Below are 27,841 nucleotides of genomic sequence, written 5' to 3' on the forward strand. Positions count from 1 at the left end.
TTAATGGCCTTGCTCAAGGGCCCAACAGTGGCAACCTGGCAGTGGTGAGACTTCAACCGGCAACCGTACCTTAGGGTTGAGGTTGACCAACTATCATACTTTAACCAAGCTTTCCATAGTATGGTGTTTTTAAAAAGAGCTCTATAGCTTGACCACAGTCCACACTATTAACATCTTCAACGTTGACAATTCAGTGACCTCAAGTGACCTTAATCCTTGCTTTTTTTCTACAGTGAAGAAAAATGACTTCTTGGTCTAAATGGAGTGTAGGGGTTGCTGGATTATGGTTTGCCTGGCTCTGAGAGCAGTACGACCTGAGATACTCTGAAGTATCTCTTCGTTTATCTTCGAAGGATGGCTTCATCGCGACCGTACTGGGACCAGCATGACGAGATGAACAGGTGAGTGGAAATGCACACAGTTTGACACGCTTGTTGTATTTTTCTGAGCAGTCTGTGGCGTTTTTCCACTTCACACAGTTGAATGATGAATTTTAGCTTAGGTACTTAGGGACAGATCTCATAACATTGGTTGTGCTAAGTAAATACACAGAGTATAGTCTGTTTTTTGCAATTTTAGTCATATTTGATCACCCAGCTGAATAGTCTCCACTGCTGCACACCCCTCTCCTGACCAAGGAGGACTGTACCTAACACATGTCCTCTCTGTCTCGTGTGCAATACCCAACCGCTTCTTTTCACCTGTACGAGGCGGGTTCACACAGGAATCATGTACAGAGAATCACAAATCTTCATTATTCCCCGTCAGCTATGAGGAATGACGAATTCTATTAACCCGCCCGCCTTCAGATATACTCGTGTCTGTGTAGGCGTCTAGTCTCAAGCACTTCCTACACGTTTACCTTTGTAATAATGACACCTCATGCTTTAATGATGATGCAATGGCTGTTATTGTGACTAGTTCTATTATTCCACCTGTCTTTCACTTTGCTGGAAAAGAAACTATATCTATGCCATCATTTTCTATTAGGTCTTGTTTGGTCCAGCTTTTATTATCTAAAATAATATAAACTGTTTTGGGGGCCAATCCTGGTGTACAACAATGTGCCACTGGCTTGACCTCACCAAATACAAAATCAGGATCACAAACTGGCTTAAATTATGCCAAGATATGCATATCTGCCCTTAACTATCTGCAGATACTGATACGTTATCAGAATTATTGAGCATTATTGAGTCAGTTTGTCTCCCGCTGCTAGGGAATCCCTGATTGCAGCCGAGGAGGGTATATATTGCTGCTTACACCTCCTCCGACCTGCGCGCAGCCTTTAGCGGAACCCTTTTTCACCTATGCATTTTGCACAGGCACCTCTCTATCTGCTAATCAGGGTCCTTAAACAGCGTTTGAAGACTCCACCCACATAGTCCAGTCATCCCACCCTAGCAGAGACGTGTCTGCTGCAGGCACTGTCAGTTATGTCCACTAGACACATTGGTAATTTACACTAGCCCAGTACAGCTGGGGTCCAGGGAATTGATATTAAAACCTTGTTCATGACCATGCAAATGTACATGATTAGATAAGCCAGTTGCCTCATAAACACTTTAGGAACAGGGACTGTACAATAGAGGCCAATAAATAGGACTTGCAATTCAGAACACACACAGCGGTAATATAATAGTTTTACAGTTGTGTTATTTTGATAATGTACGGAACGTCTTTGCCATCTTGTACCACATGATTCAGATAATCTCCTGTTTGTGTTTTTCAGAATGTACTTCTGTTTCGGTGCTGACTCCACAGATCACATCCTGAGAACACATCAGCAAAGCTCGACCTCTGTGGGCTTTGAAAGTAGGTGAATGGTACTAAACTGTACCAGCACATTCTGAACTCACTGGTGGGAAGGTGGGAAGGTGGGAAGGAGGGAAGGAGGGAGGGAGGAAGCATATCGCACAGTTTGGTCACTGTGTGTTCTCTGAGACTAGAGCGGATGTTTTTCAGGAAGTTAGGAAGGTTATGGGAAGACAGATTGTCACTCTTTTGGCTGATAAGGAGTCGCTGTTGTGTTGCTGCTGCATTTTTATAAGTCATGTTCAATCCAGTTCAATCCAGTATTAAGAAATTTGATCAGATATCTGGAGTAAGAACTGCGTCAATTCAGGAATGCTGCTCAGAATGATCTGCTCTGTCGAACTCTAATATACAGGAGCAGCCAAAAAAATAAAAAATAAATAAAATAAAAAATAAATAAATAAATACTATTTTAAATTGTTTCTCAAACAAGTTAACATTGTTCTGTACTGATGAATGTTAAAATAAAAAAATATAAATATTGGGGCACACATTTTAGTTAAACTCATATGTTTTGTAAATAAATAAATATGTATAAATATTAGGGCACACATTTTAGTTATTAAATTCATATGTTTTGTAAATAAATAAATACGTATAAATATTAGGGCACACTTATTAGTTAAATTCATGTTTTGTAAATAAGTAATAAATCAGTTATATAACGTTAATAATAAATAAATCTTATTTAAATAACATTTAACTTAATTAAAAAAGTTAAATCCAGTATTAAGAACTATGTGCCAATTCATGAATGCTGACCAGAATGATTTGCTCTGTCGATCTCTAATATACAGGAGCAGCCAAAAAAAAAAGAATAAAATAAATAAATAAATAAATAAATAAATACTTACAATTTTTTCTCAAATAAGTTAGCATTGTACTGTACTGATAAAATTAAAATACCCTATTTGGACAAAAGTATTGGGGCACCAGGCGGCGCTAGCACACCAACGCCGAGATTCTGAACTCCTCGGTTCGAAACTTAGCCAAATGGCAGTGCCTTCAGCAGATACTAATTGGCCACCGTATCTGCGGGGGTGACCAAACTATGTGTGGGGTGGGATCTTCATACTCTGATTGGCGGAAGAGATGCCTGTGCAGAGTGCAGAGTGCAGGGGCGAGAAGAGGAGGGCTGTGCACGTGTCGGAAGAGGCGACGCGTGGATGCAATCGGGTATCTCTCAGCAGTGGAAAACAAATTGAGTGTGCCAAATCTGGAGCAAAAATAGGGGGAAATGGCATAAAAAAAGAATTGGGGCACCCCTATATGTTTAATAAGTAAATAATAAATCGATTATATAAAGTGAATAATAAATAAAGACGTGCTTTCAACTATGCAGCAACAGTTTAAAAAAAGACCTTTTCTTTTCCAGCTTGACTTAAAAATGACTTATTATTGTACTGTTTTCAGTTAAATACCTGTAAAAGTGTTCAAATCACTGCTTTCTGTTTTTTTTTTAATTATTTTATTTTATCAACTGTCCCAACATTTTTGGAATTGAGTTTGTAAATAGTCAGACACCATTTAAAAAATAAGATTTATTTATTTTTTTCTATTTTCCTTTTTTCCCCTCTTAATTTTTTTCCTTATTTGATCACACTAAAGGGATTTAAAAAAGACAAGCAGAATAGCATTGTAGAGTCTATGTAGTGCAAATGTCAAATGTTGTTGGAATTCAATGCAACTACAAGTCAGGCAATAAAACTTCTGTTAGTGCGCTCTGGTGGCGCCGAAGTCTAATACACTAAGCCACCACTGCAAAGAGTCTGGGCAGTACCACTGACCTGGTTGGGCACATAAGAGATACCTTCCTCGGCCAGCCACTAGATATACCCAAACTGGGGCAATTCTACAAGGGATAAATAAAGTAAATATTGTGAAAATCAAGCACTGTTAAGCTCATTTTGTTCTGTTATCTCCTAGGGAGGATGTATACCTCAAGCTTTCACCATGACCCCAGTCAACTCTCCTCCCTGCAGAACCAACCCGAGGGAGACCAGGTTGTTCCATCTTTCCAGAAACTGTCCTTCTCTGAACAGGTGCCTTCATATTTTTCTAGAAGAGGCTCTAAACCTCTTCCTCCTCTCCCGGACATGGGGGACCTGTCGTCTGATGAAGCAGCGGACATCGAAGTGGAGTTCTTTTCCAGCACCAGTGAAAGCCAACTACTTCTGCCTGAACGTTCCTCTAAAGCTTCAGCCTTTCAGTATGGTCTGCCAAACCGCCGGAGTCTCCGCGAGTCTGGCCAGATCAACTTCGCGTACTGTGATGGACCACAAGAGCTGGAAAGAACCAATAAACTGAAATGCGAGAGGGAAAAAGTAATGAAGCAGGAGAGGCCTCAGCGCAGGCTGTGTCGTTCCAACTCGGGTCCTGCGGCCTCGTTTAAGCCTCCTAACCTCCAGAATCTCCAAGCACACGAGAAGCCTGAAGTCCCTCCTCGTGTCCCCATTCCTCCCCGGACCAGAAAGACTACAGGTCTAGATGTGGACGAGCCTCCTGCGATTCCACCCAGGCAGCCCATCTTCCACAGGGTCCAACGAGCTGCTAGTCCCAAAAACCTTCCCATTTATGTCAATGGAGTCATGCCTCCTACTCAAAGCTTTGCTCCTAATCCTAAATACGTCAGTAAAGCTCAGCACAGACCTGCGAACTGCGAGGGATTGTCGGCGGCATGTACCCCATGCATACTGCCCATCATGGAAGATGGAAAGAAGGCCAGTGCAACCCATTACTTCCTTCTCCCTCGCCGGCCGGGCTACTTGGACAAGTACGAACGATTCTTTAAGGAGTCTGATTCAGAAGCTGTGCACAGTGGATGTTAAGTTAATGGGGTTGTTTACCCAGGTAGCAATCCGGCCTTTACTTGCAGGACAAAGTTTGTCTAGTACTTACAGTATTCAGGTTAGTTTTATTACTCACTACACAGGGCCACCTCAGCTTGCACCTAGAGCACTAAAAGAAAGTTAGGTCATAAATGCTGGACATAGTGGAGCCGTGTGTGTGTGTGTGTGTGTGTTAGAACAGTGTCATTATGATTTACATGTTATTTTATTGTCCTTGCTTTAGTGTTACTAAACTTTTTGAAGGATTTACAGCTTTTTAGTGATGGTTTACTTGTAACACTGGTTAGTATAAGCTGGTCTTATACTCTGTTTCAAATGAGCACCAAAATCTAATAATATAAATGGGTTATTTTTGAAGTGTTGCAAATCTGCTAAGCTAATGTTCTAAAAAATATTATTAGACTATTGGCGATTCATTTATCATACACTGATGAGGCATAACTTTATGACCACTTTCCTAATATTGTGTTGATCCCCCTTTTGCTGGCAAAACAGGCATGGATCCACTGTGTTATCTGGCACCAAGATGTTAGCAGCAGATCCTACTCCTGTAAGTTGTGAGGTGGGGCTTCCATGGATCGGACTTGTTTGTCCAGCACATCCCACAGACGCTCGATTGGATCGAGATCTGGGGAATTTGGAGGCCAAGTCACCACCTCAAACTCGTTGTTGTGCTCCTCGAATCATTCCAGAACCAGTTTTGCTTTGTGGCAGGGCGCATCATCCTGCTGAAAGAGGAATAGCGTTTCCATGAAAGGGTGTACATGGTCTGCAACAATGCTTAGGTAGGTGGTACGTGTCAAAGTAGGTTTCCTAGCAGAACATGCCTAAAGCATCACAATGCCTCCGCCGGCTTGCCTTCTTCCCATAGTGCATCCTGACCCTGTCGTCTAGCCATCACAATTTGATTGGTCCTTGTCAAACTCAAAACCATTTTTCTTGCTTCTAACACATCAACTTTGAGGATAAAATGTGGGTGCCGTGATGAAGAGATAATCAGTGTTATTCACGTCACCTGTCAATGGTCATATTGTTATGTCTGGTCGGTGTATATATGTATGTATGTATGTATGTATTATTATTATTATTATTATTATTCAAATCTCAGTGTTTACATTTCTTTAGCCAAGCAAATGCTCCTTTAAGTAAAAACATTATCAACAATATTTTATTAATAATAAAACACAAATTTTTAATTAGTAACACTACAGACCCAAAAACAAGTTCGACTTGTCAGGGTTTTCAGTTATGAACAATGTCATATTTACCAGGCTTTAGAAAGACTTATATAAACAGAAAGCAGACGTCGTAGTGATTATTCTTATAGGTGTATTATTATTAGTCATCAAATTCTCAGACATATACTAATAAGTCAAAAAAATATTGTTTTACTTTAGGGATGTAACGATACAGTTGACCCGCGATACGATGCGATTCACGATACTGGGTTCACGATATGATTTTTTTCTGATTTTTTTAAACTGAAATTGAAGACAAATGATGACAAAATTTCCTTTTATTCTGTTTAAAAAAAGAAAATAAAATACTGTATTTGTGATTATCTTTTATTTATCTAAATAATGAATGCCCTTTTATTTCTGAGGTAGGTAAAAATTATGCGAAACAATTTTGAATTAAGCCCAATTTGGCAACCAGGCGTACAGCGGCAGTGACGTCAACCAGGCGAGGTGAATAGCGCCAGTGCCCTCTGCTGTTTAAAGTGAATATCGATTCATTATACAGTACATGTCAAATCGATTTGAATCGTGGAATTTTTGAATCGGTTATTAACTGTCTTGTGGTGCATCGTTACATCCCTAGTTTACTTAACGTATCCAAGTTGGCAGTTTACAGAAGTGGAATGAATATGAATTGAAAGTGCTCAGACATGGTTTGCGACACTTTTCAAAGATAAACCTGTATGCATAAATCTGTGGACAAACCCAACGTATAAAGCTTATTATAAATATTTAGAATTGTGCTTGTACATAAAGGTTTATTCCAGTAATTGTAAATTGTGTCTATAAGAACAAGACCATGATAATGTGATGATTAATAAGAGCTGTGGTGACCAGTGTTAAAACAGGGTGTTTCCTAGGACTGGAATTTGCACACTCTTGCTCTGTCGTATTATTCAGTCCCTCCAGGAATCAGCATGTGCCTATTTAACAAATCCCTGCAACAGTTGCAAGATTTAACCCCACGGTTTTCTGCACCAAACTTGTAATTATTGCAACCGTGCAGCTTAACCATAGAAGATAGCAGAAATATCACATTTGCCAGCAAGTATTTCGGATAGAGAACTGGGCAAACCAATCCCCTTTACTTGAATGTATGCGGGAAATATATCTTATACCCTGCCATGTTAAAGACTAGAGGAATAATCCAACTGTCCAAAATATATGAATTCAAGGATTAGCTGGCTTGACATGATCAGTGAGAGGGACACGTATGCCTTCCAGAAATCAGGCCACCCAGCTTCAGGCTGCAAATAGCTTAGTGCCACTCAGAAATCACTCGTTTCTAGTCACAAGTTCTATTTGTTATTATAAAGTAATACATAGTAGTAATGCTGCAAATAGGACCACACAAGACTCTGGTGGGAACTTCTTGAGCTTATTACAAGTGCCATTGAATCCGTCTGCACTACATGTGTCATACACTATTTGGACAAAAGTATTGAAAGTAATTCATGCGTTTCAGCCACAGTTCAACAGTTTCCAGCAGGTGTATTAAATCAATTATATAAAGGAAATTCTATGCTTCCCACTTTGTTTCCTGTTAAGGAAGGCTCCTGCCGGCCGCTCAGGTGGCGCAGCAGTAAAAAAACACATTCTGGAACCAGAGCTGGGATCTCAAATACATTGTATCGTATCTCAGCTCTGCCTGCCTGCCGGCTGGGCTGAGAAGCCACGTGAACAACGATTGGCCTGTTGTTCAGATAGGGGTGGGATTAAGCCGGATAGGGACTCTCTCATAACCCATGCAATTATGACCCCTGCTGGCTGATTGATGGCGCCTGCACAGAGATGAGAAAAGAGTGCTGACAGTGCTGAGCTGCACTGCACTTGTCAAAAGATGCATACGGCTGCTGCCCACGTGTCGGAGAGGGCGTGGGTTAGCTTCGTTCTCAATCAGAGCAGGGATTGGCATTGGTGGAGAGGAAGCATGACACAATCGGGCAATTGGACGCGGTAAAAAGGGAGGAAAAAAAGGAGAAAATGCATAAACAAAATATATATATATATATAAAAGGAAGGCTTCCTGTTCCAACATGAATGTGCCCTTGTGCAGATAGTCACGTGGTCTATAAAGACATGAAGAAAAACTTGGTTTGAAGAAACTCCAGTGGCCTGAATAGAGCTCTGACCTCAGCCCAACTGAACAGCTTTGGAATGAACTGGAATATCACTTGAGGCTTTATTGACCAACATTGGTGCCCAGCACCACAGACATAGGTCAATGTCTTGTGAAAAGCCTTGTCAGAAGAGTGGCTGTCCAACAAGCTCATGGTCAGGTGTCTCACTTTTGGCCATATAGAGTGTGTACAGATTATTACATTGCTAAGATAGAGATTCAGTTACACCTAAAAGTAATGTAGTAAGCAATGTAAATTGAAATAACACAATTCATTACTGAGCTAATATTTAAACAGGTGTTCTAATGATTATTAACAAACAACATTTAAGATTTTAATCATGATGAAAGAATTACAATAGCTGAAGATTTATATACCTTAGCTTTTGCAGTTCAAGCAATGATTGCTAAACTGTTAAACCATTTGAGCCGAATGAGGAAAGGTCAACGCTCTTTATGACCCTGAAGTAGCGTGTACTTTAACACGTACATGTCGTGTATTCACCCACCCATTTACCGTTGCTATTTACTTCGTTCGCTGGTTTGATTATTATCAATGATTAAGCCAGTCACGTGACTCTACTTTTGTTTACATGCTTTATCAGACTCTGATAGTTTTTCATATCTTCAGTGTAACAAAAGCTGAAATTGTATTTATCCGTGGCTTATTTATTCACATGCGAAGGCTCATGATCATTAACAGGTTTTGCTGTTATTGCACTGCATTGCACTTGTCTTTATGTCTTTATGTGTATTTGTAGTTTTTCACCTTACTGTGTTCTATTTAAAGAAATAAAGTGACTTATTTATCAGTAAATGGGATTGAGTGGTTCTTATTATTGTACAGAGTTGTTTTTAAAATGTAGAAGTTTAGTATTAGCTAGTATAAGCTTTAATTTTTAATAATAAATTCACTTTACAAGCTTTTCATTTATTTTTAGCAGATGTTTTCATTAAAAGTAGCAGTAGAGATATTACTGCACACCGATCTTCAGACAGGAGGGCATATATAAAACAACCCAGTCTTTTTAGTTTAAAATTATTCGATTCAAGCCGCTCAGGTGGCGCAGCGGTAAAACACACTAGCACACCAGAGCTGACATTTCGAACTCGTCGGTTCGAATCATAGCTCTGCCATCTGTCTGAGCTGGGCTGGGGCGGCTGCATGAACAGCAATTGGCTTGTCGTTCATAGGGTTGGAAAAGTCGGACAGGGACTACTCATTAAGCGAATTACGACCTCTGCTGGCTGGTTGATGGCATCTGCACACAGTCGGGGAATAATGCGATCAAAGTGTGGCTCTCCGTGCACAAAGCTGATCCACATATGAACTCGCCTCGTGTAGGTGAAAAGATGCAGTCGGTACTGCACATGTGTTGGAGCGGGCGTGTGTCAGTCTCGCTCTACTCAATCGGGGCGGGGGTTAGCTCCAGTGGAGAGGAAGCAGGGGTAACAATTGGACGCAAAAATCGGGAGAAAAAGAGAAAAAAAATCATTTCTTTAATTTGTTTATTTTCATATTTTACCACTGCTTTGACCTGGTCAGGATTGAGGTGGGACCTGGTTAACCTGGAAACACTAGGCATACCCCAGACAAAATGCCAATTCATTGTGGGGCCTTCAAGGACTTGTAATGAAACAGATCCATATTATGATGCTCCCATGTTGATATGTTCCTCTGGTGATCTTGGGATCCCACCTATGCACATGTACTCAATATGTACTTCTAAGTAACACCCTTGCATATCTGCAGTTATGACTTAATCTTAGGTCAACACTTAATGAATATTTGTTGAGAATGAATCACTTATAAGTGCATACCAAACAATTAAAATTAGACATTTCAAACATTGGCAAATATATAAAATGTCTTTTCAAAAATCTGTCCTTGTAGGAAGAGCAAAATAATATAGTTTAATTATATAATAATAAATTAATAATAATATATAGTAATATAATATTATTAAACTACATAATAATATACAGTAATATACAGTTTAATAATGTAGAATTTATAATTATATAATATATAATAATACTAATAATAAAATGGGAATTGATTTGATTTATTTATTTGTATATTTTTTAGTGCATTTTCCTCCTATAATTCACTTACATGAAGCGGGTTCATATGGAGAACCGTACTGCGCACAGAGAGTCACAGTCACACACCGATCTCCATTTTCTCCTGTCTCTGTGCAGGCGTCATTGATCAGCCAACAGAGATCGGAAATGCAGCGGAAATATCTCTGGCATTCCTCCCTCAGACCAGCCAATCATTGTTCGTATAGGCGCTCGGCCTGCCGATAGCAGAGCTTTGAATTTGAATTAGCACCAATCCAGGACCCCAATTTGGTTTGAATTATTATTATTATTTTTTTACATTAGTGGATGGCAGTGTTTCCAGTTTTTTGGACATTACATTGGACTTTGTACTTGTGTTACTTCAGTCTGTTAAAAAAACAAAACACACACTTGCTTACTGTCTCAGCATGTTTGCAGAACATCGTTTCCTAGAACATGTTTTGTTGTTGTTAAGCTTTACGAACACCTGATGTGTTTTTGACCCTTCCACTGAGGTTCATGGATTAAGCTGGTTCTCACAGGACGTTATCAGTTTATAGGATGTATTTAGAGGTCGTGGATGGGCTGTTACGGATGCAGTGTGGCTTTATCTGTGTTCTTTGTCCTGAGCAGTCATAATGAACAGATTGTTAAACTTTGCCTGACTCACTTCCTCTGACTACCAGCACACCAAAGTGACAAATGTTACAAGGATGTGTTGTCTTTAATAAGCTGGACTCATTTCAGTCCACTTTATCTAGTGCCTGTATTGAGTCATCAGGCAGTCACATTGTGGTCACTTTACTGTGCCAGTTCAGTTAATTGGAATGTTAAAGGTATTCTTTGCCCCCTCCTCTGTTTGAATTCCCACTGTTTGTTGGGCATCAAAATTTAACATCAGATGTGGGAAGTTTAGTTTAATAAATGTTCAAAACTTGTTATTTTTTATTATGATATTTGATTATAATGCCTTATTTTTAAAGTTGCCCATATTAAATATCATATAACATTGCAGCCACTCTAAAAGCAGCCAAAATTAGGGACTTATAACAAAAGGGTTGGGTCTCTGTGCTGTGTTTTTAGGGGAACATTAAAAATCTTGTTACAAGTGACGTCTACAGCCTAAGACTTAGGATAGAAAAGACCAGTTAAAGAAATCAAAGTAAATCAGAAACATAAATTACTAGTACTGTATTTCCAATGCATCAGTTATATGATTTCTAGTGTTAGAAATTTGAATGACTAAGATAAGATAAGATAAGATAATCCTTTACTAGTCCCACAATGGGGAAATTCACATTGTTGCAGCAGCAAAGGGATAGTACAGCACTCAGTACAAAAAATAGACGATAAAAAAATAAAAAATAAAAATAGTACAATGTATAACAATAATAATAAAAAGTCAGAAAAACTCTAAAAATATTTACAAATATTTACAAATAACTGCACGTGAGAATATTGCACATTGTAATAGTTACACATGGGGAAAAAATTGCACATTTTAATGAATAATAATTTAAAGTGTGTGTGTGATCTATCTGGAGCAGTGCTGGTTGTATAATCTAACAGCAGCAGGAAGGAAGGACCTGCGATACCGCTCCTTCCCACATTTAGGGTGAAGCAGCCTGTCACTGAAGGAGCTGCCCAGTGCTGCCAGAGTCTCATGCATGGGGTGAGAGTCGTTCTCCAGCATGGATGCCAGCTTGGCTAACATCCTTCTGTCTCCCACCACCTGCACTGGGTCTAAGGGGCTCCCCAGGACAGAGCCGGCCCTCTTAATGAGTTTGTTCAGTCAAAAAGAGTGGTTAAGCTATTGGACTAGTAATCTGGAGGTTGCCTGTTCAAGCCTTAACCCCACCAAGTTGCCACTGTTAAGAGAGGCCCTTTAACCCTCAATTGCTCAAATTGTGTTCATAATTGTAAGTCACTTTGAATAAAAGCCTCTGCTAAAGCTTTAAATGTAATTCAAATCAATGGCTACAATCTCCTAAGTACAAGCAGCAACAAAACAAAAGAGTTTGGAACCCAGGTTTCCAGGACCCTCGTGCTATGTGGCACCCAGCTTTTGAACCAATGCCTTGCAGTCACCCTATGTAATTGTCTTGTAGAGAATGGAAGTCATCAGTTCAATAACAGATCCAAAGCAAAAAGCAAAGATCCTAGCAAAGCACCCCCACACAATGGCCATGTTGGTGTAATCTTCCAAACATTATGTTCTTGCTTTTTTATGTTTCAGAGGCTTTATGATCTAGGACAGATGGAATGCCCGTATTTGTCATAAATAAATATACATGTGTACAGTACAACAAAATTATTTTCCTACATGTTCCAGCTTGTTTTAAAGCTGGGGTCAGCCCACAGGAGCAGCCACTGTACAGCACCTTTCAAACCCACAAGCTCTACCCACTAGGTTACCACTGCACTGTCGCTGAACTATATACAATTACTTATATGCTATTGTCAATACACAAGTACATAGTGAAACAAAATAGCATTTCCCCAAGACCATGATGTCTTCAATTTGATTGGTCTGCCCATAGAACTTTACTCCAAAGGTTTGGGGATTGTTTATGGTCTTTTCTGCAAATGTCAAATAAATGCAGATGTTTTTTGCTTGGCAGTTGCTCAAATTCTTCCTAGTCAATTAAATAATAAATTATTGTATATTCTGTTGAATATTAAAATCATGACCACTGACTTCAGCTAAAGCCAGAGACATCTGCAGTCTTCTGAGACATTCTGAGATCTTTTGTTATATTTAAAGTTAAGGCTCATTGTGGTTTAGTCCTAGGTTTTTAGAAAGCTTTAGACCTTTTAAACTACAGTAGGTTTTGTTTGGACATTAAGGGTCCAAAATGTGACATTTTAGTTGGTTATGTCTATAGAACATTATACTATACAGGTTTGGAGATCATTAACAGGCTATTCTGCCAATGCCAGACGAGCACTGATGTTTATTTAATAGTGGTTTTCCTACTAGTTACCCTCCCATGAATGGAGATTACAGGCACTTATTTTGGGGGATATTGTGTGACTTTTTGGATGAACTGTAGATTGTACTCAAGACTGTAAAACTCAGTTATTAGTTGTAGTTGTGGATGAGTTTAATCACTGTTTCAAATTTTTGCCATTTGAAGATAATGGTAGGGTTCAGTGGAGTTCTAGGGCCTCAGACATTGCTTTGTCACTCTTTCTAGACTGAAAAAATTCAACAACAGATTTTCCTTTAGCTTTGGCAAAAATGTCCTAAGATTGTGACATAGTGTTCCTGTGGAAACTTAGGACTGCTGACTTTGATGGCAAGCATTAATTTTGTGACTTAAAATAGTGTGGTAGTGTGGGTGTTTGATCCTTTGTTTATTGTCTCTGTGGGTTTCTCAAGGTTCTTCCTTCCTTCCTTCTTGGCTGCTCCAAATCTTACCTTCGTGAATGAGTAAATAACAGGAATAGCAAGTCATGCCATGCAATACATTTTTAAAAATCTTATTTAGGGTGCAGTTCTGCCTTGCGGCCAGTGTTGAGGATGAATGAATTAAGAATTAAATGAATAAAATACATCATTATTTTTCAATAGTACTGGGCCAAAACATAGGTTTCTAAAAGAATACAGCTAGCCTGTGATGTAAATGATGTAAAGAATTGTATTTACTTTGGTTACACCGTCCTTATTGTCCAGCAGGTGGTAGTATAGGCTCAAATTATATTAGACTGATTACAAAGGTCTTCAAAATGTATCCCCATGAAAGTTGGGCCTTCATTTAAGTGCCAAGCCTGTTTTTAAGAGCAAATAACTGTATTTTGCATGTATGGAATTCACCACTGTGGTATGAAATTCCAAACATTAAACACTACAGGTGATAAACAAATCAGAACAAAGAATAAAAATAGGGTTAGACACCGAAGTGACCAAATAATCAAAAACACGACTGAACAGGTGAGTTTTACTAGATTGATTATTGTTTAATAGAATATATTAACTTAAAACAGAGCTTGGACAGTAAGCACTTTAATGTTTAACATTTTTAAGAAACAAAATACAACACAGAGTTTCAAAATAGCCAAAACATTTTAATTAAGTGCCTTAATTGTAGGTGTATCACTCACAATGCCCCAAAAGGACAGCTGAATATTTTGCTAAATTAAAGATCTATTAAATAACTTAGTTCTTAGTAAAGAACCACAAATACTGGACCTCTGAGTAATAGTAAAAGTAGCATGGTGTGATAAATGAAACATCTGTATGGTCCTATGTATGGTTTATGGCTCTCAGTGAGAATCCACTGCTGGTCGGTGTAAAGAAGCAGCTGGCAGCTTTGTATATGTCAAAAAAGGGTGTCAAGCAAGTAACAGGGGTTGCCAGAATGCACCGGAAAGACTGAATATACCCAAATTGGAGCAATGTAATTGGAGTTCAGTCTTACAGTTCAGTTACCAAAATCCTAACAAACAAACAAGGTCCAGAAAAAGCATAAAAATACACAGATAATCAGGAACACAGCAGGACTTGCAATGTTTAGGTGTACATACAGTCCTGTTATAAGCCAGGCATGGCAATTGACTGCAAATGTGTGTGTGTGTGTGTGTGTGTGTGTGTGTGTGTGTGTGTGTGTGTGTGTGTGTGTGTGTGAGAGGGTTCTATAATTTGGGTAAGGCGGCCCTCTAGTGGACAGATATGGTTTCAATAGTTCCATATGTTATAAACGATTGTTCTTTAAGGGGCAGTTTTACAAATCAGCTGCACCCTGTGGTGCAAACACACTTTGCAAAATTAATACCAATACATACTGCTAAAATCTGAGGATTTTATCTATGTTCTGGCCTCCCAAATCACCAGATTAGCTGTTATTAAAACCTTAGAGTATGTTCTGGCAGACTGTAAAATAGTTTTTCTAGTATGGAATCGCTATACACAGATAAATCCCAAACTTAAACCCCTTAAACATCTGTGGACAGACCTGAGGACTACATAAATTAAGGTTTTAAGTATTGAATACAGGGTCTGACTGCTTTCCAAAAAACTATATAATGGGTGACTATGTGTCGAATTATGAGTAAATATTGAATTATATAAATTAAAGATCAAATCCACAACACAATAAAGACACACTATGTCAGATTATAGCACAGCGGTTAAGGTACGTAACCCCAATGCTACCAAGTTGCCACTTTTGGGCCTCAATGCAGGGCCTTAACCATCAAATGTGAACTGTATTCAGTCATAATCGTACGTTTTTTGGATAAATGTCTCTGCTAAATGTTGTAAATAGGTGTCTGAATACTTACTTACTGTATTAAAAATATTAATATTAATATTAAACTACAAGCCTAATGCTTTGCAGACTGCAAATGACCATAAATTAATTAAATTAATTAAATTAGAGAAATAAATTTTTTTAATCAGCAAAGCTACTTTTATTCCAACATGCTCAGTGTGTAAAGTCCAACAGTAAGAATTCACTTCACATGGCTCGTGTGATTTCTTTCAGATTGATTTACTGAAACCAATTGAGGCAGCTTGTAAAATCTTCTGTGCTACTTTCATCTCCATTAAACAGGTCTTTTTCTTTTCTGACATTTTCTATAGAAAGGCTTTACTAACTGATTATGGCACAAAGCAAGCAGCCCATTACATGCTTATAACATTTAAAATATGTATTTTAGAAGGGGTTTCACCCTCTAATACCAGCACTGGCAACCCAATGACTCCTTGTGTTGCTTCATATTTATAGCTGGTACATGGTGCACATAGATACACGATTTTTGGGATTCTGAGTTTGAGCCTTGTCTCCTGTCATTGCTTGTAAGGGTTTAATATGCTACAAGTACACCTGTTTCCTCCACCACCCAAAACGAGGAGCTACCATGGAGCTAAAAACAATTAGCTACTTACTCCAAATTGGCCCATGTGTGAGTGTGTCTTGTCCTAGCATGTGGTGAGATGTGTCCATTGTTTGGGTAGATGACTGTGGATGATTAAGTATGTCATGGGGGCGACGCTCTTGGGTAATGGTAAAGGTCTGCATTGGCAGAAAAGGGTACACAAACTAGAAACTAGAAATTGCCGTAAGGGCAGTGGTAGCTCAGCAGTTAAAGTACAGGACTAGTAACTGGAAAGTCACTGGTTCAAGCCCCACATCTGCCAGGTTGCCACTGTTGGACCCTTAACCCTCAATTGCTTGCAATATATACAGTCTCAGTTGTAAGTTGCTTTGGATAAAGGCATCTGCTAAATGCTGAAAATGTAAATACCCCCACCATAAAAACACAAAATGACCACAAAATTAAGCTTTTGTCTTTGATTTTAGAATTCATTATATGCAATTAAGAGCAAATTAAAATTAACTATTAACTATTATATAACAGCTATTAGTTAATATACTATCTATCTATATACTTTTGAATGAATGTTTCCCCTTTTTCACCCCCTTTAGCACGTCCAGTTGCCCAAATGCATCATGCTTCCTCTCTGCCTATGCTGATCCCTGCTCTGACCAAGGAGATCGAAGCTAACCCATGCCCCCTCCGACACGTGGGCAGCAAGCCACATGCATCTCATCACCCACACATTGACGAGTGTTGTGCCACCTAGCGTTGTATATGGAGAGACACGCCCTAAGAGCACTCCTTCCTCATCTCTGTGCAGGCGCCTCTAATCAGCCAGCAGAGGTCGTAACTGCACCAGATTGCACAAGTCTGACAGCGAGAGACCCATATTCGGCTTAGTCCCGCCCACCTGAACAACCGGCCAGTCGTTGTTCATGTGGCGGCTCAGCCTTCAGCCGGCAAGGCAGAGCTGAGATTCGATACGATGTATTCGAGATCCCAGCCTGGTTGCAGCGTGTGTTTTTACCGCTGCGCCACCTGAACAGCCCTATCTATATACTATTTTAATAAAGAAAATATATTACAATTACAATAACAAGGTGAAATATACAACCGCAAATCAGAAAAAGTTGGGACGGCATGGAAAAAGCAAATAACAAAAAAACACAGTTTCTTTGACTTTAATTTGATTGCAGACAGGATGAACCCGAGATATTTCATGTTTTATCTGCTCAACTTAATTTCATTTGTTAATAAACATTCATTCCTGCATTTCAGATCTGCAACACATTCCAAAAAAAGTTGGGACAGTAAAGTATTTACCACTTTGTAAAGTTAAGGTAAGAAACACTGCATTTTTATTTTATTTGCATTTTCCATACTGTCCCAACTTTTTCTGATTTGGGGTTGTAAATGGATGACTTGGGTAAATCTTTCAGACCTTACCCTAATTCATTTCCTAAAGTCAGCTGTTTAAAAAATTAGCCAGAAGAAGAAGAGTTGATTCTGGAGCAAAAGGTGCAATGCCCTTTAACCCCATTAGGCAGGATGGGGCATGATAGCACTGCTGGGGTTGAAGGATGCAGCGTGTTCTGAGCCTAACACAGCATGACCTCCTATTAGGTCCAGACCTTCATTATGCTTTTACACACATACCATAGGCAAACTCAATGTCCAGCACACACAAAAGGTTTGTATGGTGTGAAAGGCCAACAGGCATGATATGGTATGATGGTAGTTCCTGTTACCCTCCACCTGGCCTCAGCATTGTGATCACATGCTCCACATATGGTAGCATCTTGAGTACTTTCATGGTACATTTTTACCACCGAATGGGATATAGATTGGGAATAATATATAGTATTTTTATAGACCCTGACGGGGCATTTAGCCTCTTTAGATCCGTGGAACCGCCAGCGCTGGTATAAATGTAATCATTTTATTGTTGTATGACAGCATATCTGTGGAACTACTGGTTTCATATAGACTTAAAATAAAGCTACTTCTAATCTGTATTTTTGTTTTTTAGTTGCTAGCATGCAAGTCAGTCTTCTGACTTGCAAGTAATTCATTTCAATGACTACTATATAAGGTATTCAAATCCTGAAATCCTGACATCCTAAAATTAGGGGTCTTTAGAAGGACCCTGGTAAGTTTGGGGAATTGAAAAAGGCTTGCTAGAAGGAATGGGTCACGATCAAACCACAATGCTACAAAAGCTAATGATTTATTTACTGTTAACATCTCATAGCTGTTATTGGCAACAACAGCTTTGCAACAAAAACTGATGGTTTAAATTTGTGGTGTCATATTTTTAACTATTAATTTCATTTTTAAACATACACTGATAAGCCATAACATTAAAACCACCTCCTTGTTTCTACACTCACTGTCCATTTTATCAGCTCCACTTACCATATAGAAGCACTTTGTAGTTCTACAACTACTGACTGTAGTCCATCTGTTTCTCTACATACTTTTTTTAACCTGCTTCCACCCTGTTCTTCAATGGTCAGGACCTCCACAGAGCAGGTATTATGCTGGTGCTGGTATGAGTGGATCAGACACAGCAGTGCTGCTGGAGTTTTTAAATACCGTGTCCACTCACTGTCCACTCTATTAGACACTCCTACCTAGTTGGTCCACCTTGTAGATGTAAAGTCAGAGACGATCGCTCATCTATTGCTGCTGTTTGAGTTGGTCATCTTCCAGACCTTCATCAGTGGTCACAGGACGCTGCCCACTGGGCGCTGTTGGCTGGATGTTTTTGGTTGGCGGACTATTCTCAGTCCAGCAGTGACAGTGAGGTGTTTAAAAACTCCATCAGCATTGCTGTGTCTTATCCACTCATACCAGCACAACACACACTACCACACCACCACCATGTCAGTGTCACTGCAGTGCTGAGAATGATCCACCACCCAAGTAATACCTGCTCTGTAGTGGTCCTGGGAGAGTCCTGACCACTGAAGAACAGCATGAACAAAGCATGCTGAGAAACAGATGGACTACAGTCAGTAGTTGTAGAACTACAACGTGCTTCTATATGGTAAGTGGAGCTGATAAAATGGACAGTGAGTGTAGAAACAAGGAGGTGGTTTTAATGTTATGGCTGATCAGTGTATATTTGAAATGCTTCTTACACATACATCAAATCGTTAAAAGATTCGGTGTGCATCTTCCTAAAATTTCTAAGGAGCTGTAGAGATGCTACTATCTATTTTATTAACAAAAAAAAACTTCTAAATTTTATATAATTTCGAGACAGATTTAATTACTAGTTCTAGTTTCTACAGTTTTAACTGGATCCTCTACACAATGTAAGTGTGCATTTGTATTTATACTGTATGTGAGTGAAAAGTGAGAGTGATGGGCTCTTCCTCACAAACATTCCTTCCTCTGCTCGCTGTGATCTATGATGACAAGATGCCATTACCAGACCCATGATTTAACACCCTTAACCACTTCCAGCTGCACTCCGATGCTAAATGTGTCACGAGGAAGTCAAACATCAAGATGACAGGCTTTGTATGATCCGATGCACCTGCTATCACTCTCTCTGTTTTGATTCTGCATTTATGTTGCCCATGCTTTTTGCTTTGTTGCTGGGTATTGCTCTTTTGTTTCTGCATGCAACCCCTTGTGACCCCACTGTCTGTTTCCTTCATCAGCGTGACAGGGCTGACGTTTGTCTTACAAACAGATAAATGTAATAGTAATGTAATTACATATTTGGATAAAGGAGGCAGTGGTATTGTTCCCAATCCTGGATGGCCAGGGACAGACACAGTATAGTCTTGATTTAACTCATGAGTCCAGGTGTGATATAGCAACTCATGAGTCCAGTCAGCAAGTGTGATATAGCAAGGGTACAAAGAAATTACTTTGACTCACCAACTTATTTGGGAAAAGAAACACTTATTTTTGTAATGCATTGTGAAACAATTTTGGGCAAGTCATATCCTAGTGGTTAAGGTACTGGACTAGTAATCAGAAGGTTGCTGTCGATCCCTTGAGCAAGGCCCTTAACCCTCACTTGCTCAGGCTGTATAATGTAACTGTAATGTAAGTTGCTTTGGATAAAGGCGTCAGCTAAATGCCGAAAAAGTAAATGTAAATGTAAACATCACACAATAAGCATTGTGATAACAGGTAAGTGCATCATGATTGGGTATTGAGGGAGGATCCACCACTTTGTTAAAATTTACATAAAGAACATTTCTCAATGGAAGATCATTATTAAAGCATTTTAGAGAATCTTGAGAAATCTCTGCCTTTTTAGGGCGAGGGCGGCACGGTGGCTACGTGGGTAGCACTGTCGCCTCACAGCAAGAAGGTCCTGGGTTTGATCCCCAGGTGGGGCGGTCCGGGTCTTTTCTGTGTGGAGTTTGCATGTTGTCCGCTTGGGTTTCCTCCGGGTGCTCCGGTTTCCTCCCACAGTCCAAAGACATGCAATTGAGGTAAACTGGAGACACTAAAATTGTCCAAGACTGTGTTTGATATAACCTTGTGAACTGATGAATCTTGTGTAACTGGAAACTACCGTTCCTGTCATGAATGTAACCAAAGTGTAAAACATGACGTTAAAATCCTAATAAACAAACAAACTTTTTAGGGCAAAGCTGGAAACCACTGTCAAATGTGCTTTAAACTATTATACTACTGTGATAAATGTAGTCACACAGGCTTGGGAGTACTTTAGAAAACTGTTGTCAATTAACACAGTCTGTCCTGAAATTCTATTATGCAAAAAGGAATCAGTGTCACTAAGATCTCTGGTCCTGAGCTCTTCTCAGATGGACCGAAATACAGATGAAATGTGTGCTGTGGTCAGATGAGTGTACTTAACAGCATGATTTGTGGAAAACAGACATCGAGTTTTCCATGCCAAAGATGAAAAGGACCAGTAGCGAAATCTGTCATAATATGGGGTGCACCAGTGCCCATATGTGTAAAGGTACCATTAATGCAAAGGCAGGTATTGAAATTTTAAGTCCACAATTATTTCAGCAAGACAATGCCAGGCCTTATCCTGCACGAGTTATAACACTGTGTCTTTGTAGACACAGAGTGTGTGCGCTTGTCTGGCCTGCCTGCAGTTTAGATCTGTCTCCCATAGAAAACAATTAGTGTCCACAGTGTGTAATTAATTGGAAAGGTGATGTTACAAAGTGACTTCATCAAATGTTTTGGGGTGTGTTGCAGGCATCAAATTATAAATTTGTTTGTATTTACAAAATACACATTAAATACAATTAACAAATTACAGATATTTATCTTGACTGCATTTTACAAAATGTTCCAGCATTTCTAGAAATAGGTTTTGTATTAGTGTATGATTACAAACCTAATAGATAGACCCAATACTTTCTGTGCCAATATTTTTGGATTCCATGAATCATTCTACTATCACTGAAGGAAAATTGCTTTTTCAAAGTCGCCATGAAGTAAAAATCAATCCAAGGGATCAACATTCAAAACATTGTGAGAAAAAGGCACGATGTAGAAAAGCTGCTTAGAAAAACACCAGCAAACTTGGTTTATCAACCGTGACTGAAAGCTTTTTTAGTTTATAATAACATTTCTGTTACATGTCTGACCTTGAAATTAAAGTGGTGCTTTGCATTAATGGCACTATGAATCATTGTTCTTCCAAAAGTTGTGTCTTGATTAGGGCCATTCAGCACATTGTTTACTAAAACCTCAAAAAAAACTTATGAATTACACAATCCCACAATATTGGCCTTGGTGGGTTAAATTCACCTCAGGGTTTTCAACCATCAAATGTAAAATTAGGGTAGAATGGAGATATGCTGTATTTCAATCAAAATGTAAAAACATGGGATTAATAGCTGGTTAAATGTGGATAGGACTGGTTATCAAAATTACATTATAATGTGACTGATTTGGCTTTTATATTTATGTAAATGCAGGAACTTATACAGGTTCAAGAGACTCAATTATTCTCATTTCAGCTATAGACCATGGTGCAACACAGAACACAAGTGCAAATAACACAATTTAAACAGTGCAGACAAAATGAGTGTTAACAAAGGACCTATTATAAATACAAACCACATTTTTGGGACCTAAAAAAATTAAGGGGATGAGACCAAAAATGTGGTGATTGGCCAGTATGGTATACACCGATCAGGCATAACACTATGGCCACCTTCCTAATATTGTGTTGCTCCCCCTTCTGCTACCAAAACAGCCCCGCAATTGTGATGCACTGTGTATTCTGACACCTTTCTATCAGAACCAGCATGAACTTCGTCTCATCTTGTAGCTCGTCTGTTGGATCGGACCACACGGCCCAGCCTTCGCTCCCTATGTGCATAAAAGAGCCTTGGCTGCCCATGACCCTGTCGCCGGTTTACCACTGTACCTTCCTTGGACCACTTTTGTGGATATTGATCACTGCAGACTGGGAACACCCCACAAGAGCTCCAGTTTTGGAGATGCTCTGACCCAGTCGGCTAGCCTTCACAATTTGGCCCTTGTCAAACTGGCTCAAATCCTCACGCTTGCTCATTTTTCCTGCTTCTAACACATCCATCATGCTGCGTAATATATCCCACCCACTAACAGGTGCCGTGATGAGATAATCAGTGTTATTCACTTCACCTCTCAGTGGTCATAATGTTATGCCTGGTTGGTGTATATACATTTCCTTTAAACCGGATGTTTTTATGTATTTAATATAAATGTAATTTTAAAACGCATTGTTTAGGTAAAATTCTATATGTTTAATATATTTTTCTCTAGTATTAAGTTTTATTGTTCTTCACAAACTGAGTGATGTATCTGAGGTGCACAAACCCACAACCAGACAATCTCAACACAGACCTCAACTGTGGAAGAAATTAAACCTTTTATGTCAAATTCTTGTATGTTAATGTTCATTTATCCTTTTTAGGAAGTCCATTCTGCACTAAAGGCGAAACTTAACTGTAACACTAATAAAACTCAAGAGATTTCCCTGCAGGATTCAGAAAAATCAATATGTTCATAAATATTGCACAATAAATTATTGATTTATCAGCCTCTGTTTTATACAGACACAATATCCTCACTGGTCAGTTTTCTCTGGATTTTTCAATATTGGTAATAGTTAAAAGAATCAACTTTCTGGTGCATGGTGTATGGGTGTGCAGGTTTATTTTTATTTATTTAATTTATTATTTATTATTTATTATTTATTATTTATAAACCAATTTATTATTTAATTGGTTTGAGGGAAGTTTGAAATATTGCCATTTTTAATGTGTAATGTTTTGCTGTTCCTTTTAAGCAAATGAATTTGATAGCAATTATAATACAGATGTTGCACTGATGTCACAGTGGAATAAATCTAAACAGTCTATTTTATAATATGACAACTGAAAAATAATAAGGTTAATATGTACCAGAAAAGACAATTACACGATATGGCAAAAAATCTTGTGGACAATGAATACTATTCCAAATCCATGGCAATAATATGGACTCTCATCCCCCTTTGCGACTATACCAGACAGGCTTTTCATGTAATTTTACTGTGTGTCTTTAGGAAATTGTGCCAATTCAAGTCAAAACAGCATTTGTGAAGAAAGACATTGTTGCTATGTGTTGAAGCCCGGCTCACAACTGACAATTGAGTTCAGTGGGGTTGAGGGCTCTGTGCAGTCCACTGGAGTTAATACCAAACTTGTCAAACTATGCCTTATTTTGTGCACAGGGACAAGTCAACCTGGAACAGGAAACTGTTACCACAAAATTGGAAGCGTGTAATTTATTTCATAATTTATTTGATACAGGGCAGCACGGTGGCTCAGTGGGTAGCACTGTCGCCTCACAGCAAGAAGGTCCTGGGTTCCATCCCCAGGCGGGGCGGTCTGGGTCCTTTCTGCCCTGTGTCTGCGTGGGTTTCCTCTATAGGAGCTCCCATTTCCTCCCACAGTCCAAAGACGTGCAAGTGAGGTGAACTGAAGATGAACAATTGTCCATGACTGTGTCTGACATTGGACTTGTGAACTGATGAATCTTGTATAATGAGTAACTACCGTTTCTGTCATGAATGTAACCAAAGTGTGAAAACATGATGTTGAAATCCTAATAAATAAATATGTTATTCAACACCTGAGCACAATTACGTGGGATACACATAGACCTTTTTGTCATATAGTGTATATGATTGGTGGATTTAATTATCTTAAAAAATATACATATATACATAAACATTATATATATATATATATATATATATATATATATATATATATATATATATATATATATATATATATATATATATATATATATATTTACACACACATACACACATACATATATATGTATATTATATATATATATATATATATATATATATATATATATATATATAAAGTACATATATAAATATGTATGTATATACAGTGTATCACAAAAGTGAGTACACCCCTCACATTTCTGCAAATATTTCATTATATCTTTTCATGGGACAACACTATAGACATGAAACTTGGATATAACTTAGAGTAGTCAGTGTACAGCTTGTATAGCAGTGTAGATTTACTGTCTTCTGAAAATAACTCAACACACAGCCATTAATGTCTAAATAGCTGGCAACATAAGTGAGTACACCCCACAGTGAACATGTCCAAATTGTGCCCAAATGTGTCGTTGTCCCTCCCTGGTGTCATGTGTCAAGGTCCCAGGTGTAAATGGGGAGCAGGGCTGTTAAATTTGGTGTTTTGGGTACAATTCTCTCATACTGGCCACTGGATATTCAACATGGCACCTCATGGCAAAGAACTCTCTGAGGATGTGAGAAATAGAATTGTTGCTCTCCACAAAGATGGCCTGGGCTATAAGAAGATTGCTAACACCCTGAAACTGAGCTACAGCATGGTGGCCAAGGTCATACAGCGGTTTTCCAGGACAGGTTCCACTCGGAACAGGCTTCGCCAGGGTCGACCAAAGAAGTCGAGTCCACGTGTTCGGCGTCATATCCAGAGGTTGGCTTTAAAGAATAGACACATGAGTGCTGCCAGCATTGCTGCAGAGGTTGAAGACGTGGGAGGTCAGCCTGTCAGTGCTCAGACCATACGCCACACACTGCATCAACTCGGTCTGCATGGTCGTCATCCCAGAAGGAAGCTGACGCACAAGAAAGCCCACAAACAGTTTGCTGAAGACAAGCAGTCCAAGAACATGGATTACTGGAATGCCCTGTGGTCTGACGAGACCAAGATAAACTTGTTTGGCTCAGATGGTGTCCAGCATGTGTGGCGGCGCCCTGGTGAGAAGTACCAAGACAACTGTATCTTGCCTACAGTCAAGCATGGTGGTGGTAGCATCATGGTCTTGGGCTGCATGAGTGTTGCTGGCACTGGGGAGCTGCAGTTCATTGAGGGAAACATGAATTCCAACATGTACTGTGACATTCTGAAACAGAGCATGATCCCCTCCCTTCGAAAACTGGGCCTCATGGCAGTTTTCCAACAGGATAACGACCCCAAACACAACCTCCAAGATGACAACTGCCTTGCTGAGGAAGCTGAAGGTAAAGGTGATGGACTAAACCCAATTGAGCACCTGTGGCGCATCCTCAAGTGGAAGGTGGAGGAGTTCAAGGTGTCTAACATCCACCAGCTCCGTGATGTCATCATGGAGGAGTGGAAGAGGATTCCAGTAGCAATCAGTGCAGCTCTGGTGAATTCCATGCCCAGGAGGGTTAAGGCAGTGCTGTATAATAATGGTGGTCACACAAAATATTGACACTTTGGGCACAATTTGGACATGTTCACTGTGGGGTGTACTCACTTATGTTGCCAGCCATTTAGACATTAATGGCTGTGTGTTGAGTTATTTTCAGAAGACAGTAAATCTACACTGCTATACAAGTTGTACACTGACTACTCTAAGTTATATCCAAGTTTCATGTCTATAGTGTTGTCCCATGAAAAGATATAATAAAATATTTGCAGAAATGTGAGGGGTGTACTCACTTTTGTGATACACTGTATATGTATGTATATATGTATGTATGTATGTGTGTGTGTGTATATACTGTATATATATATATATATATATATATATATATATATATATAGTACATATATATTGTACTATTGGTGACGACTGGTAGTATAAGTTACTTTGTCTGCTGTCAGTCTGTGGGATAGTCTTAGTATTTCGTATTGTAATTTCCCCGTTAATATGTATAATTAATCCCTTATAATAACGTTTATCTCTCTTGTTTTAATTTCATATTCTCTAAATTGTAGGGTATATTTCACTATATTTTCTTTTAGTTTTCATGTTCTTCATTGCTTATCTCTCTTGTTTTAATTTCATATTCCCTAAATTGTAGGGTATATTTCACTATATTTTCTTTTAGTTTTTCATGTTCTTCATTGCTTATCTTTCTTGTTTTAATTTTTTTATGTTCTCTTAACTAAATGTTTGCAAGAAGTCTTTCTGAGGTTTTAGATCTCAGGAATGTTTTAATGCTTTTAATTATATATATATATATATATATATATATATATATATATATATATATATATATATATATATATATATATTGATAATATATATAAACATTGAAGGCATTTATTTTATTTTAAATATTTTATACCCCTCAAGATCTGTGATGCCCTTCTCCATCTGATGACTGTGTTAAGTGAAACAAATGTGTTGACATTGTCTGAGCAGTTTTGTATTTTGTTTGCTTTCTATTTAGCAGCGTTGGTGCAGAATGAATGAAAAGTCTGGGTCACTCACTCAGTTCTGATTGGTCCGTCTGCACCCCTCCGGCCCGCGCCAATAAAAGAAAGCTGCGTCCTCGAGCCTATGGGTGCACGAGATCCTCCCTCCTCCATCGTGCGCCAAAAAGTTGTCCACTTCAACTAGTCCTCGAGCTCTGAGCACACTTTATCATCCAAACCTGCCGGACGTGTGGAGAAAACACTGATGAGAATTAAGTAAGCCTTGTCCACCTCAGGAGTTTTGAGTCGATTCCCCCCTGCTCCCTGTTTGCGCTTTCTTTACCGTTATTGATTCTTTCACAATCAAGAGAAGAGTTCATTTTCAATCAGACTGGGAGTTTTTTCTCCCAATTTCTACAGCATTGGGGTTATAAGATTTTCCAGGGGGTCTGGTTTGGTTTACTGGTTTGCAAGTCAGCACTGATCAACGACTTTGGACCCATCCTGTGCCTCTTTATTCTTTATAAAAAACAGAATGTCCGCATTACCGGGATCAGTACCGCGCATGATGCGACCAGCACCAGGACAAAACTATTGCACTGGATTCCCCTTAGAAGGTGGGTTACCTTTACATCTTTACATATAGCATAATTTTTTTAATATATGTATATATATATTAATACCATATGGCAAAATATCTGCACCTCCCTAAAAAAGAAAGAAAAACAAACACTATTGCACTGTTTTATTTAGTTTCTTTCCACTTGAATAAAATGCGTCCCATTATTTCTATCCCATCAGTGCAAAATCTAAGCCACATATATATATTACACCACTTAAAAAAAAAAAAAAAAAAAACATTTTTATGAAAAACCCAAAGATCCACGACTTACTAAACATTTAAGCTATTATCCAAATAAAATAATAAATAAGTTGGGAAGCATGTCAGACAATTTTATTGTACGTTTCCAAACAACTGGATTCTTTATTGGATTTTAGGTTTATAGGTTGGTTCTTAATTAAAAAGCAAAATAAAATAACTTTGTTTTTATAGTAGTTTGGCATTCAGTGTGTTGATGTATTTTAGTAATATGGAAAATTTCAAGTTAATTTCATGCAGCCTCTTTAAAAAAATTCTAAATGGTTTATTGCATCTGATTTTTTAAATAATTTGTTTATAGATGTGAGGTAAAAACTGACCTGTAAAAACTTCTTATTTTTATATATATATATATATAT

The 27,841-nt window shown here is 38.7% G+C and overlaps 2 protein-coding genes across 4 annotated transcripts in view; both read left to right on the forward strand.

Annotated features, from left to right (window-relative positions):
* The first annotated feature begins 29 nt into the window (after nucleotides 1–29).
* On the forward strand, nucleotides 30–4,941 carry LOC134333701 (ERBB receptor feedback inhibitor 1). The gene is made up of 3 exons (XM_063015828.1): nucleotides 30–401; nucleotides 1,733–1,815; nucleotides 3,742–4,941. The coding sequence occupies exons 1-3, from the start codon at nucleotides 355–357 to the stop codon at nucleotides 4,641–4,643; spliced, it is 1,032 nt and encodes a 343-aa protein (XP_062871898.1). The 5' UTR covers nucleotides 30–354; the 3' UTR covers nucleotides 4,644–4,941.
* Nucleotides 4,942–27,137: 22,196 nt separating this feature from the next.
* Nucleotides 27,138–27,841, forward strand: part of pax7b (paired box 7b) — a 65,979-nt gene continuing 65,275 nt past the window's right edge. For all 3 annotated transcript variants that reach the window (XM_063015956.1, XM_063015957.1, XM_063015958.1), the window contains exon 1: nucleotides 27,138–27,219. In XM_063015956.1, coding sequence (XP_062872026.1) covers nucleotides 27,138–27,219 — 82 coding nt within the window. The remainder of the gene's footprint in view (nucleotides 27,220–27,841) is intronic.

Source organism: Trichomycterus rosablanca, chromosome 19 (genome assembly GCF_030014385.1).
Source record: "Trichomycterus rosablanca isolate fTriRos1 chromosome 19, fTriRos1.hap1, whole genome shotgun sequence".
NCBI lineage: Eukaryota > Metazoa > Chordata > Actinopteri > Siluriformes > Trichomycteridae > Trichomycterus > Trichomycterus rosablanca.